Raw genomic sequence first — 16,385 nt, forward strand, 5'->3', positions numbered from 1 at the left:
CCCACTGCAGCCTGGAATGTATCGCCTCGCTGAAGTGATGCATGACGCCATGAGCCAGACAGCACTGGACAGTGATGGGTCTGGTCTGGCTTAATTAGTGCTATTGCCACATCATAGTACTATACTGATAATGAATTATGTTACCAAAGCCTTCATTCTAATAGCTGTTTAAAAAATCTGTTCAGAAACATACAGGGGAAAGAGAATCCAAGCTTGTCCTTCCAGAAGTCATAGGACTTAGGAGATAACGCCCTTATCATAAATGAACGGGAAATGTCTTTGCTTGTCCATCCAGTCATTTTTCCTCCACGTGCCATTGACACCTTCTGCATAGGTGTCAACAGCGATGCATAATTCTTGTTTTAATTCTCGTACCTCACCAACATATTTCCAATTCAAATTTTCATCATATGCGTGAAAACCAATACTTTAACCACACCTTCAATCAGAAGAATCAGTGCGCTGAATGTTTATGTTTTCGCTACTCTTGTTGCTCATGAGATACGGAAGATGTAGAATTTTAAGGTCCAGTACTATATAGAATGTAACAGTACGGTGTGGCCAAGGCACATTCCTCATACATTGAAGAAGAGAATATGTTTTATGTACATGGTTTAGAAAATGCTTTATTTCCATATGATATCTAATTTTCGAAAACTGTAATTACGTTCAGCACTGAACTAAACCCAAAATGAAGCAGTTATTTTAAAACATTTCTTCTTTTGAAACATTCAAGTTTCTTTACAAAGCATGAACTGCTTTCTTTAAAGATTATTTTCTTTGAGTAATTGATTGTAATGATTACAGTGAACACCCTCGTGCACTTCTTGAGTGGAGATATCCAAAGAGGTTTCTTCTATTTATGTGTGTGGCTTCCTTGTGCTTACATTTTTCCAATCTTTCCAAGTTGGCTAAGCGAGTCTTTCTTACTTTAAGTCCCAAAGCCAAATTTGAATTACTTGTATCCTGTTGTTCCGCATGACCTGGTTGCTTCAGAAATGGGATAGTATTTGACTACAGAATTTCCTTAGAGGTAATCCTAACAAATAATTTTTCAAGTCATTTCCATAATCAGTGGTAGAAAAATGTTTGCAGCATGCATTAATAAATAATTTTGTGTGCCTATTTCTAGCCGAGTGCAGCCCTTGTAAGGCAGACCCTCCAATGTGGGTGGGCGGCATCTGCCATGTGTAGGTAACTGTGTGTTATTGTGGTGGAGGATAGTGTTATATGTTGTGTGTGAGTTGCAGGGATGTTGGGGACAACACAAACACCCAGCCCCCAGGCCATTGGAATTAACCAATGAAGGTTAAAATCCCCGACCTGGCCGGGAATCAAACCCGGGACCCTCTGAACCAAAGGCCAGTACGCTGACCATTCAGCCAACGAGTTGGACTGCAGCATGCATTAACCAAGTCCAATCATTTACATTTAGTCAAACAAATTTGCAAGTTCGAGGATCCTTTGGAAGCCTGTGCTAAACTGTGTCTATTCCTAGACTGTTTGTCTTTCGAGAATAATCTTAACACGTAGCTACTGCACAACTCATTCTACCTATCACAACAAATAAATGACAGCATCACTTGTACACGAAGCTCACTAACAGTTAATGCTTTATAAATATCTACAAACACGAGATTACACAACTTCAATACTTACAGGTACAGAGTTCACGCAGAAGAGGTGTAGAAGAGGAAAGAACAGAGGAAGTTGCAGCCAACTACCAGCTGCTGGGATTGTAACTTGTCTGGCTACTGACATCACAGGCTCCAACTGGCAACCACAACGCGGCAGTGCTCACATCAAACAAACGGGTCAGCCCTTACTATATGGTCCTGTCTTTAATGCGACGGATGCTAACAACGTAGAGTTGTTGCATTCAAACATCTTCAAATGCCACTGACTTTAGCCAGGATCAAAAGCTGCTGTCTTGGGAGCAGAACGACAATGACTAACCTAAATGTCTTTAATTTCTCATAATAACCATCTGTGGTCTTTTAATCCTTCAATATCATACTGTGATGCATGGCCTCTCTAAATCTACAAAACTTAACTATAACCATCTAATTCTCATGTAACATCTCAATTACTCAGTTCATAGTGGTATTCTAGACTTGACTAATCCTTTCTGATCTGAAAACACAGTTTCACCATTTTGTTCTCCATCTTTCTTAAAATTCCTGCAAACACTTTTGCCTGGTATATCAATTAAGGAAAGACCTTAATAATTATTGCAACCTTCTTTGTACCTTCTCTTATAGATCTGTGCCCTTATAGCTTTCCCATGTTGATCACTTCCACTCCCCAAAGCCATTATGTATTTTGTTATTTCTGATTGAATTTTATACACCTATGCCGCTTCATCTGCGGGTAATTTACCATTGTAAAAAGATGACAGATGGAATAGGTCTTAGGTTATATGAACTTACCAGAAGAACAATTTTGATAATGGATTGGCTGAAGTGCCAGGATTTGTGTCTTCTGTTTTGTCCTGAGACATACCGGTCATTTATTTGGCAGGTATTGCTTCACCTGGAAATAAAAATGAGCATTAGAATCATTGTTAAAAATATGTTTCTAGTATGTTTCTAACACTGGAATCTCTTTCTAGAAGACATACAGTAATCAAACATACAATAAACACCTACAGAATTAATATATAAATCAAATTAAAAATTAGGATTCATAGGTTCAAGGATGTGTGCACCCCTTAATCTCAATCAGTCAATCATTCAAGTCACCATTGACCTCCATCTAGGGCTGTTGCCCAATTGGCAGAGTTCCTATCAATCATCTACCTAATCTTTTCTTAAATAATTTCAAAGAATTTGGAAATTTATTGTACATCACCCTTGGTAAATTATTCCAATCCTTAACTCATCTTCTCTAAATGAATGTTTGCCCCAATTTGTCCTCTTGTTTCCCAACTTTATCTTCATATTATGATCTTTCCTACTTTTAAATACTCTATTCAAACTTATTTGTTTACTAATGTCATTCCACGCATTCTTTCTGCTGACAGCTGAGAACACATCACTTGGTCGAGCAGCTTGCATCCAAACTCCCAAGTCTTCCCAGCCCAATTTTGGCAACATTTTTATAACACTACCCTTTTATTGGAGAACACTTAGAAAAAAATTGTGGCAATTTCCTTTGGATCTTTTCCAGTTCTTGAATCAAGTAATCCTGATAAAAATGGAAGTGGCGTATGGCTTTTAGTGCCAGGAGATCCCAGGATGGGTTCGGCTCGTCAGGTGCAGGGCTTTTGATTTGACACCTGTAGGCGACCTACGCGTCGTGATGAGGATGAAATGATGATGAAGACAACACATACACCCAGCCCCCATGCCAGAGAAATTAACCAATGTTGGTTAAAATTCCCGACCCTGCCGGGAATCAAACCCGGGACCCCTGTGACCAAAGGCCAGCACGCTAACCATTTAGCCATGGAACCGGACAAGAAATCCTGATAAGGGTCCCATACATTGAAATCATACTCTAATTCGGATCTTACCAGCAACTTATATGCCCTCTTCTTTCAAGGAAGTAGTTAAGTAATGATGTATGAAATACATTCTATCATACCAAATCAAAACCAAACCCCATGGCACTACAGCCTCAAAGGTCCATGGCCTACCAAGTGACCGCTCTTCAGCCCAAAGCCCTGCAGATAACAAGGTGGTGTGTGCTTGGTATGACGAATCCTCTTGGCTGTTATTAGTGGCTTTCTAGACCAGGGCCGCCAATTCACCGTCAGGTGGATCCTCAATTGTAATCACGAGACTGAATGGACCTTGAACCAGCCCTCAGATCCAGGTAGAAATCCCTGAACTAGGCGGGAATTGAATCCGGGGCCTCCAGGTAAGAAGCAGGCATGTTACGCCTTCACCACGGGGCCGGCCTTCTATCATACCTCCCCTCCATAATCAGAATTGTTCCACCTGGGAACACCAAAGTATCAAAAAGGATATACATGTTCTTCTGTTATTAATTTTCTGTTTATGCTGTGAAGCAAGGACCATTTATTTTCAAGAACAAAAATCAAATGCTAAATTTTGTCATTGTTTGGGAAAAGGATCTTTGGAGACCTTTGCAATGCAAATGTCTTTAAGTTCGTGCTTAAAGAAAAATCTGTCAAGATTGCAGCAAAGGAAAAGTCATACTAGAGAGTTTTACTTATACACTATACATAGTATTCAATCTTAATGGTCACAAAAGTAAGTTGGATGCTCAGTTGGGGGCCATGTAACTCTTTGCTTGTAGATGCTGGGTTTGAACTTCACCATCTGCAGTGCTGAAGACCGTTTTCCATAGTTTATCATTTTCACAACAAGCAAATGTGAAGGGTGTACGAAAAGAATAACAGTACTATACTCACTACCGGTATAGTGATGTATTTGCCCTTAAAATCTTCAAACTCTCAATGAGAGGTCTTGAATTTGGTAAAGAGAATGTTTTATATTTAATGCAAATGTAATGGACTAGTATAACTTGAAAACAATTCTCTGACCCATGGGTAAATAATGAAAATATCGAGCTTGTTATTATTATTACTGTTATTATTTACGTCCTCCCCTGTAAACCATGTGACCTTGCCGTGGTGGGGAGGCTTGCGTGTCCCAATGAAGTAGATAGCAGATAGTAGATAGTAGATGCAACCATATCGGATGGGTATCTGTTGAGAGACCAGACTAACGAATGGTTCATCAAAACGGGGGTAGCAGCCTTTCGGAAGTTGCAAGGGCGGCAGTCTAGATGATTGACTGATATGGCCTTGTAATAATACTCAACATGGCTTAGCTGTGTTGATACTGCTACACGGCTGAAAACAACAGGAAACTACAGCCATAACTAACTCCCGAGGACATGCAGCTCTCTCTGTATGAATGATGTACTGATGATGACTTCCTCCCAGGTAAAATATTCCAGAGGTTAACTAGTCCCTCATTCGGATCTCTGGGTGGGGACTATGCGAGAGGGGGCGATCATCAGGAAGATGGATACTGACATTCTGCGAGTCAGAGCATGGAATGTTAGAAGTTTGAATCGTTGTGGTTAGAGAATCTGAAAAGGGAGATGGATAGACTAAAGTTAGATGTAGTTGGTATAAGTGAAGTACGTTGGCAGGAAGAACAGGATTTTTGGTCAGGCAACTACCGAATTAAGGAATTATCAACACAAAATCAAACAGGGGAAATGCAGGAGTTGGTTTAATAACGAATAAGAAACTAGGGCAGCGGGTAAGCTACTATGACCATCATAGAGAAAAGATTATTGTTGTCAAAATAGACACCAAACCAATGCCCACCACAGTAGTGCAGGTCTATATGCCTACTAGTTCAGCGGATGATGAGAAAATTGAAAGAATATATGAATAGAAGACTTAATACAATATGTAAAAGGTGACGAGAATCTAATTGTGATGGGAGACTGGAATGCAGTCATAGGCCAAGAAAGAGAAGGTAATACAGTAGGAAAATTTGGATTGGGACAAAGGAACAGAAGAGGAAGTCGGCTGGTTGAATTCTGCATTGATCATAATTTAATCCTTGTCAATACTTAGTTCAAACACCACAAATGACGGCTGTATATGTGGACTAGACCTGGAGACACTGGAAGGTACGCACATAGTGGTACTAACGATGGGTGCCAGCCGAACCTGTGGTTTTTCTCACATAGTGTAGTAATCATAGGCAACGTACACCCATGGTGTTTCTCGTAAAGTGGCACTACTTATAGGTAGCACAGATCCATTCTGAACCCAGGGGAACCGACACATTCCAGCACAGCGTTACGGCACATGGACATTACTTCGCCCAGCTGAATGCTGAATGCCCACTCCCCCTCTTTGGTGGAATACACACGATTGTAGACTTACTAACCACAGAACCATGGTGTTCCTCACATAAAGGCACTACTCATTGGTAACGTAGATCCATGGTGTTCCTGGACCCCCCTGTCCGCCATCTGGGACGCGCCACGTGGGAGTATCACCTCTCCCCCTGCTACACCAGCATAGTAGGTTCGTGGCATCAGAATGTTGGCTGGCAGGGTAGGACAGGTGATGGTATACAATTTCTGATCACTAGATTGCATGCCAAAAGCATAAATAAAAATAGTAACAAAAATTATATTGAATGGTGTTACGACAAGACAATATACAAAATCAGAACATATCTGGATAATAAAAAAATTTGGATTTCAATGGACAAGACCATGGATTTTATGGGTTCTATGTTGGGAATATAATTGTTGGAGCAGTGAATCAAGAAAACAGTGGGAAAAATTTTCTTCTAAATTGTGAAGTCTTGGAGAGGGCAGACTGCTCCAGTAGAAGCAAATTGCTTGATAACACAATGAATTATGTGTAGCATAATTCTATGTTACTATTTGTCACAGATGTAGCACGATACATGGTTAAAGCAGTGAATACCTTTGAAGTGCTGTACTAAAAAGGGGGTACATGTAACTTGGTTTGCAGGGTGGTAGGTTTGGAGGGGAGGTAGGTGCAATTTTCCAGATGAATGTAGAACTGGAAATATTAAGAAACTATTTCTGAAATCACCTTCTTGTGTGAAGAAATTCCAATATGAAGCCCATGGGAATCCTCTTCCACCAGCTCCAGTGCTCACTAGGTGAGGAACCTGGTTGGATACTTGTGTTTATTAATGTCAACATATCAAAATTGTGAACAAAATCATAAACTCACTTGACAACAACAGTACAGCATCTATTAAAATTTCCCAGGATCTACTGTCCAACTCAGAAATGGAAGTTAAATTGGCTTATTCATGATCAAATTTTGGATTTCTGCTAGGTATCATGCTGTCCTTGGAACAATGTGGTTCTTTGATGTCAAATCGGACTCAGTGAAGTAGTTCAAAGTAAATTAAGTTGTTTGGAAGGTGAAGTTGGTGAGCTTGTGTTTCATGAAATGCAAACAGTTTTGGAGAAGAACAGTGGGCCTGACAGACTTTGCAAGACTGCTGATGTTCTGTCAGGAAAGAAGTACTCCCTTGATGGTGTGGAACTTGACGATATTTGCTTCTTCAAGTATGCACCCATTTCTTCAGTCAATGTTGAAAGGATCAAGCAAGTTGGCCATGCAGTTAAGGACCTGCAGATGTGAGCCTGAATTCGGGAGATAGTGGGTTCAAACCCCACTGTGGCCAGCCCTGAAGATGGTGATGATGATGCTTGTTGTTTAAAGGAGCCTAACATCTAGGTCATTGACCCCTAATGTATGAAATGAGATGAAATGTAATGACAATTTAAGAGTCCAAAATTCATCCACTGACCAGAATTCAATACGTGATGATGAAGAATGAATGGATGAATATGAATTTAAAATAATTAGCGGATTCAACTCACAATACTGAAAGTTAAAAGTAATTCCAAAATTGATGCACTGAGTGGAATTCAAAAAGACAGAGCTGAACAATGATTATGAACTTAATCAGTGGATCCAAACCACAATGCCCCACCTTCCCAGAAACTATCTTAAAACAATAGTATTTCTGACCAAGGACCTGCTTCCAAAGCACAATCCTGAATCGATGATGCTTGTTATCTAAGGGGGTCCAAAATTGAGGTGTACGGCCCCTCATAATGGTACTTATTACCAGTAAAGTAGAAACATGGTATTTCTCATGTTGCGGTACTAATCAAAAGTAGCATAGACTCACGGTGTTATACACATTATGGTACTACTCACAAGTATTGCACATTGCACAGGTAACGCAGACCTATGGTGCTTCTCAAATACCTTAATTAAGGCCAGAGCTATTTCCTTCCCACTCCTAGCCCTTTCCTATCCCATCATCATCATAAGACCTATCTCTGTCGGTGCGACATAAAGCATAAGTTGTAAAAAAAAAAAATGTTGACAGGTGCTTCTCATTTTAGTCGACAATCACCAGTCCTTCACATCTAAAAAAAGTATGGAAAGTGTTCATAACTTACTGTAAAGCTGCACTGGGTGAAAAATAATTGGTTGTGTTGTGTACTTAGATCAAAATAAAGGTAATTTTGAAGTTTTTCTTTTTTTAGGATATTTTTTAATTGCTTTTAAGTTGCCGTTGATGCTTCCACTATGGAGATGGAGTCGGACCGATGTCTTCCTTTCTTGGATGTTCTAGTAAGAAAGAAACTGGATGGCTCCTTAGGACATACCGTCTATTCATAAGCCTATACACACAAATTGCTATCTTCATGCAGATTCTCACCACCATCCAGCACAAAAACAAGGCATTCTCACAACACTAATCAGGAGGGTGAGACGATTTGTGAGCCATCAAATATCTAGGTGGTGATGGACACACTCAAAGTCACATTCAAGGGTAATGGCTACAATGATTTGCAGTTTCATAGAGCCCTGAATCCCAAAGAAACGACCAAGCAAAGCTCACAAAGGGAAGAAGTGAAGGGAACTGCCTACCTGCCTTACATTCACAACACCACAGATGGAATTGCCAAGGTCCTCTGCAAACACAATATAAAAACCGTGTTTGGCACCATAACTAAAATTGCTCAGAGTCTGGGTAAAACCAAGGACAAATTGTCCCCACTTTTACATCCTGGGGTATACAAAATTCCCTGTACTTGCGGCAAGGTATACTTTAGCCAAACATGCTGGTCCATTGGTACTCATATCAAGGAACATGAATTAAATATTTGTCTCACCAGCCAGACAAATCAGCAATAGCTGAGCTTGCTCTATCATCGGGTCATGATGTCGTGTTTCAAGATGCTTGAGCTCTTACCCACACTAGACATTACAGGTCCAGGATTATATGGGAAGCTGTGGAAATATGTAGAAATCCTAACAATTTCAACAGGGATGCTGGCTATCAATTAAGTAATACATGGTTGCCAGCCATTAAGGATTTACGTAGGTAGCTCTCTTCTCTGTCCCTTCACTATTGTTATTTCGTTTTGTGTTTTGTGTTTTGTGTTTTGTGTTTTGTGTTTTGAAAAATTCATACGTTCCTCATCACCAGATGTTTAATTCCAGGCTTGTATCTATGTCATGTCTGACTCGTTGGCTGAATGATCAGAATATTGGCCTTTGGTTCAGAGGGTCCCGGGTTTGATTCCCGGCTGGGTTGGGGATTTTAACATTAATTGGTTGATTCCAATGGCTCGAGGGCTGGGTGCGTGTGGCGAATTCAAAATTAGAAATCATCCTAGGTAGGGCCCTCATCTTCACAGACATGCAGGTCGCCTAATAAGCCGTCTACTAGAAAAAGACCTGCACCAGGCCTCTCCAGAGGCCATACACCATTATTATTATTATTATTATTATTATTATTATTATTATTATTATTATTATTATTATTATCTACGTCATGCTTTCATATGTGTGTACGTCTGTTGTTATGTGACTCCCTTTCAGACTGATTCCATTGGTTCTGTCAGCTTCTGCTTCGAACGCTAGCACTGTACCGCATCTGGTGAGCCTTCTGGTGACAAATGAACATACCACTTCCACTTCTATTATAACATCTAAATTCAAACCTCATTCCTTGGGAAGCCCTTCTCATGAACAGTCAAGAATTACTTCTTATGATGCAGAGGAAAGTTCTCTGCAAAATGTAAAGAATTTCACCTTATTTTCTTGATATGGCACAAGCCCAGAAGCCAATATCATGCTTTTAAATTCATAAAATCATCTCTTTATGATAATTTTTTGGTCATTAAAATCCAGGACCTAGTAATCAATCACAGTTACATACTTATAATTCCAAATCTATCTTGTGATCTTGTGTGAGTCCATTTTATTGTACCAAGTATTACTCATATTCATGTTGTTTTCCATAGACAGATCTAGAATATGTTTGCCCTCTGCATTCCTATTTCCCATTCTATGAGGACCTATGAGGACCTATGAGGATCCATAGCCCAGTCTGTCTGATCCAACCTGAGGATTAAAATATTATTTTCAAACTTTCACAGTCCATAATATGTTCCTATAAGTTAATCAGAAATTCTTCTTTTTCTTCATTTTAACATCTTGCTTGTGGACCATAGACCTGGATTACATGATATTTGTCTTAAGGTATGGGTGTATTCTGCATGAAGGCAGGTCCAAACCTCCACCGAGGTGTGCCTGAGCTGGAGTTTACATATAGTAGGGTGGTCAGTTCCTTCTCGCTCCTCCATTTGCTTACCCCCCACCAACAGAACCTGGCAACCCATCAAAATCTTGACCACGCCCAATGTTGCTTAACTTCGGAGTTCTCATGGGATCCGGTGTTTCAACACGACTACGGCCATTGGAATATTTGTCTTAATTTCATTTTATTGATACTTTAATTATTCTACTACTGACAAACTCAATCTGGCTACAAATGTCTATGTCTTTATGAAGTATAAAGCCCACTCCATTCCTTCAAGTTATTTACAGACCAGTATAGTTTACAGTCTAGATGGTGGTGTTTTATTCCTGTTGTTCTCCATTTTGTTTCACTCATCCCCATTATGGGAATGTTCCTCCTTTCTATCATATCAGTTACTCTTCAGTTTTGTTTGTCCATATCAGGACATTGAAGGTTCCAATCTGGCAGGTAAACTTGATTTTGGTTTCATAGCTGGTGGAGCTTTGGGTGGTAACCTGTCATACGACTTAGCTGTCATTACCCCGAGTTCTTCGATCAGAGGTTCATATTTGTCATGAAAACAAGCTTAATTCACCATTGCCCAGTTATGTGTAACATGGTTTCTTCATCAGAGCCCCATTAGCTGTCACTTTCCCGGGCTTCTGTAGGATCTTCACAGTTGTATAGCGGTCACAGGGCATATACTGTAATTCCCACAGTACTTTCAATCAATCAATCAATCAATCAATCAATCAATCAATCAATCAATCAATCAATCAATCAATCAATCAATCAATCAATCAATCAATCAATCAATCAATCAATCAGTCACTATTGATCTGCATTTAGGGCAGTCACCCAGGTGGCAGATTCCCTATCTGTTGTTATCCTAGCCTTTTCTTAAATGATTGCAAATAACTTGGAAATTTATCGACATTTCCCTTGATGAATTATTCCAATCCCTTATTGCTCACCCTTTAAATGAATATTTACCCCAATTTGTCCTCTTGAATTCCAACTTTATCTTCTATTATGATCCTTCTTACTTTTAACGACACCACTCAAATTTATTTGTCTACTGATGTCATTCCGTGCCATCTCTCCACTGTAACGCTACTCTTTTGTTGGAAATCACCCAGAAAAAATCGAGCTGCTATTCTTTGGATTTTTGCCAGTTCTTGAATCAAGTAATCAAGTAATCAAGTATTTTGCTCCTACAGACCCCTACTTCTTGCCATTGACCACAAGAGGTTGCACTTGTCAAATCAGAGAGAGAGAAAGAATGAATTTGCAAATGGTACTTGATCAATCCATGGTATTCCGTTAATGAGTGTTTGGAAGGTGATTAGACCTCAAGTAATTGTACTGTACATTTTAATGTATATCTGTAAATTTATTATTTATTATTTGTAGTTATGATCATTGTTATTAATTTCAAAGTATTCCTGCATTGAATAAATATGATGAAGGAAAACCACTTTTAGCTTACACCTGAATATATTGAATGGTAGTTTTTTAAAATCTGACTGAGTGAGTTGAACAGGTAGTTAGAAGCATGCAGCTGTGAGCTTGAATCCGGGAGGTAGTAGGTTTGAACCCCACTGTTGGCAGCCCTGAAGATGGTTTTCCGTGATTTCCCATTTTCACACCTGGCAAATGCTGGGGCTGTACCTTAGTTAAGGCCACGGCAGCTTCCTTCCCTCTTCTGGGCCTTTCCTACCCCATTGTTGCCATAAGACCTATCTATGTCGGTGCGACTTGAAGCTAATTGTATAACAAAAAAATTATATCTGATGGCAGTTTATAAAACATTTTAAAAAACATTAACATAATAGCATGTGGCCTCTAAAGATGCCCTGGTGCAAATCTCTTGAGCTGCTAATGGAAGAAATTTATTGAAGACAGCACAAACATACAGTCCCCAAGCCAAAGGAAATTACAGGTTAAGATCTCAATCCTCGCCAGGAAATGAAGCCAGGACCACTTGCACTAAAGGCCAAGTGGCGAGAGTCGCACAGCTGTCAGCTTGCATTTGGGAGATAGTGGGTTTGAACCCCACCATCAGCAGCCCTGAAGATGATTTTTCGTGATTTCCTATGTTCACACCAGGCAAATCCTGGGGCTGCACTTTAATAAAGGCCATGGCCATTTCCTTCTCACACCTAGCCCTTTACTGTCTCATTGTCACCATATAATTCATCTGCGTCAGCGCAAAGTAAAGCAAAAAATACAACACACATTATCATTATAGGCCTTTATGCCTTTCAGCATTCAGTCTGCAAGCCTCTGTGAATTTACTAAAACATCGCCACAATCCTCTATTTGCAACTAGTGCTGTGGCCTCATTTAGTTCTATACCTTGCAAAATTAATAACTGGTTTGACAGAAGGCAGTTTGGGTTTAGGAAAGGTTATTCCACTGAAGCCCAACTTGCAGGATTCCAGCAAGATATAGCAGATATCTTGGATTCAGGAGGTCAATTGGACCGTATCGTGATTGACCTGTCTGAGGCATTTGATGGCACAGATAATGGGAGACTACTGGTAAAAATGAGTGCAATTGGACTTGACAAAAGAGTGACTGAATGGGTGGCTATGTTTCTAGAAAACAGAACTCACACAGTTAGAGTAGGTGAAGCTTCATCTGACCCGGTAATAATTAAGAGGGGAATTCCTCAAGGCAGTATTATTGGACCTTTATGTTTTCTTATATATCAGTGATACCGGTATGTGTAAAGAAGTGGAATTAGAGATAAGGCTGTTTGCAGTTGATGTTATTCTGTACAGAGTAATAAATAAGTTACAAGGTTGTGAGCAACTGCAAAATGACGTCAATAATATTATGAGATGGACAGCAGGCAATGGTATGGTGATAAACGGGGTTAAAAGTCAGGTTGTGAGTTTCACAAATGGGAAAAGTCCTCTTGGTTTTAATTACTGCCTTGACGGGGTGAAAGTTCCTTTTGGGGATCATTGTAAGCACCTAGGTATTAATATAAGGAAAGATCTTCATTGGGGTAATCACATAAATATGATTGTAAATAAAGGGTACAGATCACTGCACATGGTTATGAGGGTATTTAGGGGTTGTAGTAAGGATGTAAAGGAGAGGGCATGTAAGTCTCTAGTAAGATCCCAACTAGAGTATGGTTCCAGTGTATGGGACCCTCACCAGGATTACTTGATTCAAGAACGGGAAAAAATCCAAAGAAAAGCAGCTTGATTTGTTCTGGGTGATTTCCGACAAAAGAGTAGCGTTATAAAAATGTTGCAAAGTTTCAGCTGGGAAGACTTGGGAGTTAGTAACCAAGTGTAACCATCATCGTCATTGTCTCCCTCTACTTCTCTTACCCTCCATAACAGAGTTCATTATTCTCCTAGGTAACCCATCCTCCTCAATTCGCCTCACACGACCCCACCACTGAAGCCAGTTTATGCATATAGCTTCATCCATCAGGTTCATTCCTAACATAATTTTAAGAGTTTGATTTTATTGGTTTCTCAGTACCGTATACTTTAAGAATTGCATTAGGTAGGTATGTGTTCACAACAATCATGGCAGACAATTAATACAAGTTAGTTTTTGTATTCCACTGACCTTGACCAGTCAACAAGAAGAATAAATGAAAGTATTCACCCACAGAAGATTTCTGCAAGATGATGTTTGTAATGTAACTTATCCTTTCAGTAATATTAATCAATCCATTTCTGAAAGCACAACACACAGCCTTTGTTCACAAACCACTCAGAACTATCTAAACTGACCACCTCATAGTCCACCCATTCTTCAAGTTCTACCTTCCCAGTGTAGGTTTGGCATTGCTGATAACTTGACCTTGCATTATGACCTGATAAGTTATTTTCATTGTGTGACAGGGAAACTAACTTTCACTACAGGTGGTGTACTGATAACTTATAACCTCAACATAGGCAGAGTTGCACAAGGCCTCAACACACTCTTCAAATATAAAATCATCTATTAAGTATGCGATAAGATCTTTATTATAAACAAAGATATGTTTTCTCAGAAGAACTACTTAGTCAAAAGCGATACATGGATAGTGTTTCATCAACAGCCACATAGTGTATGCATATAGGCTACTCTGCCATGGTCACAATTACCTTTATGAAGTATAACTTTAGAATGTGAAAAATAAGTCTATTTATACATGTTAATCAGTCACCACTGATCTGCATTTAGGGCAGTCACCCAGGAGGCAGATTCCCTATCTTTTGTTTAGTTAATCTTTCCTTAAATAACTGCAAAGAATTTGGGAATTTATTGTTATAAATTTATATTATAAATTCATTTTACTGTTCCTTTTTGTGCAGGTATTTAGATAACATTTTATGTGCATTATAAAGCATTTAATTTTATTTATGATGTATCAACAATGTTGTGTATTTGTCCCTAGTACTTACTTTATGTATAATTATGGCTCTTGCTTTTATTTTTAAATTTTTAAATGTTATTATTGAAAGTGGTTAGTGTCAGAGAGAGGTGTGAGCCCTAACTTGGCCACAAGAATAAATAAACAAATAAATAATAAATAAAATCACTCACATGCATATTGCGTATTAGTTAAAATGGATCCTACTATGGTAAACATCTTCCTTGGTAAATTACTCCAATCTCTAACTCCTCTTCTTATAAACTAATATTTGCTCCAATTTGTCCTCTTGAATTCCAACTTTATTTTCATATTATGATCTTTCCTATTTTTAAAAACACCACTCAAACATATTCATCTACTAATGTCATTTCGTGCCATCTCTCCAATGACAGCTTGGAACATACCACTTATTGCAAGAGACTATTCTCATTTTAGATCCCGTATTGAAGTTTTATTACATACCACTTAGTCGAGCAGCTCGCCTCCTTTTTCCCAAGTCTTCCCAGCCCAAACTTTGCTACATTTTTATAACGCTACTCTTTTGTTGGAAATCATCCAGAACAAATCAAGATGATTTTCTTTGGATTATTTCCAGTTCTCAAAACAAGTAATCCTGGTGAGGGTGCCATACACCGGAACCATACTCATAGATTTATATGCCCTCTCCTTTACATCCTTACTACACCCTGTGAATACCCTCATAACCATTTGCATGGATCTGTATCCTTTATTTAGAATGCCATTTATGTAATTACCTGAATGAAAATCTTTCCTTATATTAACATCTAGGTACTTACAGTGATCCCCACAAGAAGCTTTCACCCCATCAATGCAGTGATTAAAACTGAGAGGACTTTTCCTATTAGTGAAATTCACAACCTGACTTTTAACACCATTTATCATCATACCATTGCTTACTGACCATCTCACAACATTGTTGAGGTCTTTTTGCTGCTGCTCACAATCCTGTAACTTATTTATTATTTTATACAGAATAATATCATTCACAAAAAGCCTTATCTCTGATTTTTACTCATATCATATATATATAAAGAAAACATTAATGTCCAATAATAATGCCTTGAGGAATTCTCCTCGTAAGGATTAGAGGATCAGATAATGCTTCACCTACTGTACAGTAATTCTTGGATTTCTTTTTTCTAGAAATATAGCCACCCATTCAGTCACTCTTTTGTCTAGTCCAATTGCACTCATTTTTTGCCAGTCATGTTCTGTTAGGGCAAATAATAATTGGCTATTAGAAGAAAATAGCAATTGTAGTAGTAATTTAAAAAAACACATTCTAAAAATGAGAGCTATTATTTTTCAACCTCTGATCTCGCTGGTAAGTGACCAGATGAGTGGAAGGGGAGGATCTTCACACTGTGTTTTTGCATAGCTACCAGCAGCAGCTTGCGTACAAGAGCACAAGTCCATGTGAACACCCAGAATTTGGAACAGACCCCTGTTACCCATTAATTTGAATTCTCACCTGCCACATTCAAATCTGCTGGGTTCTATGCTTCAAACTTCCAGCATTGCATGCTTGTGCACATCAGTCTTGAGCTCTTGCTGTTGCAGGTATGGCTCGTGCATGAGGGTTGATGACATGATGCCTTCCGGAGCTGTTACTTAATGAGAAGTGCACATGTCTATTGTGCTCCTGCAACCAAATATTACTGGATAGTGTTGCCACTGCATGGATTTTGAGCAAACTCATTCTTCTCTGAAAAGTAGTGGTTTTTGTTTTTTGACTTCAGTATTTTGCAATATCATACTCTTTTGTATCCTGCGATCTTTAAGGAAGACTAGTTTCAGTTACTGTTATTGTGTAGTGTCACTGTGTTTGTACTGGCTTTGAAAAAATATGGAGTAATCATGTCTGTTAATTGAGT

The 16,385-nt window shown here is 39.0% G+C and overlaps 1 protein-coding gene across 3 annotated transcripts in view; it reads right to left on the reverse strand.

The window, feature by feature from the left end:
* The window catches only part of LOC136876495 (ATP-binding cassette subfamily C member 4), a 168,642-nt gene extending 152,638 nt beyond the window's left edge, over positions 1-16,004 (reverse strand). The window contains exons 1-2 of one of the 3 annotated variants that reach the window (XM_067150499.2): positions 15,983-16,004; positions 2,430-2,532 (exon numbers count right to left, since the gene is read on the reverse strand). In XM_067150499.2, coding sequence (XP_067006600.2) covers positions 2,430-2,509 — 80 coding nt within the window. In that variant the 5' untranslated portion in view covers positions 2,510-2,532; positions 15,983-16,004. Of the gene's footprint in view, positions 1-2,429; positions 2,533-13,694; positions 14,062-15,982 lie in introns of those variants that run through there. The other 2 variants (XM_068228455.1, XM_067150498.2) reach the window with 2 other exon arrangements.
* Between the last annotated feature and the right edge of the window lie 381 nt (positions 16,005-16,385).

This window comes from Anabrus simplex, chromosome 6 (assembly GCF_040414725.1).
Source record: "Anabrus simplex isolate iqAnaSimp1 chromosome 6, ASM4041472v1, whole genome shotgun sequence".
NCBI lineage: Eukaryota > Metazoa > Arthropoda > Insecta > Orthoptera > Tettigoniidae > Anabrus > Anabrus simplex.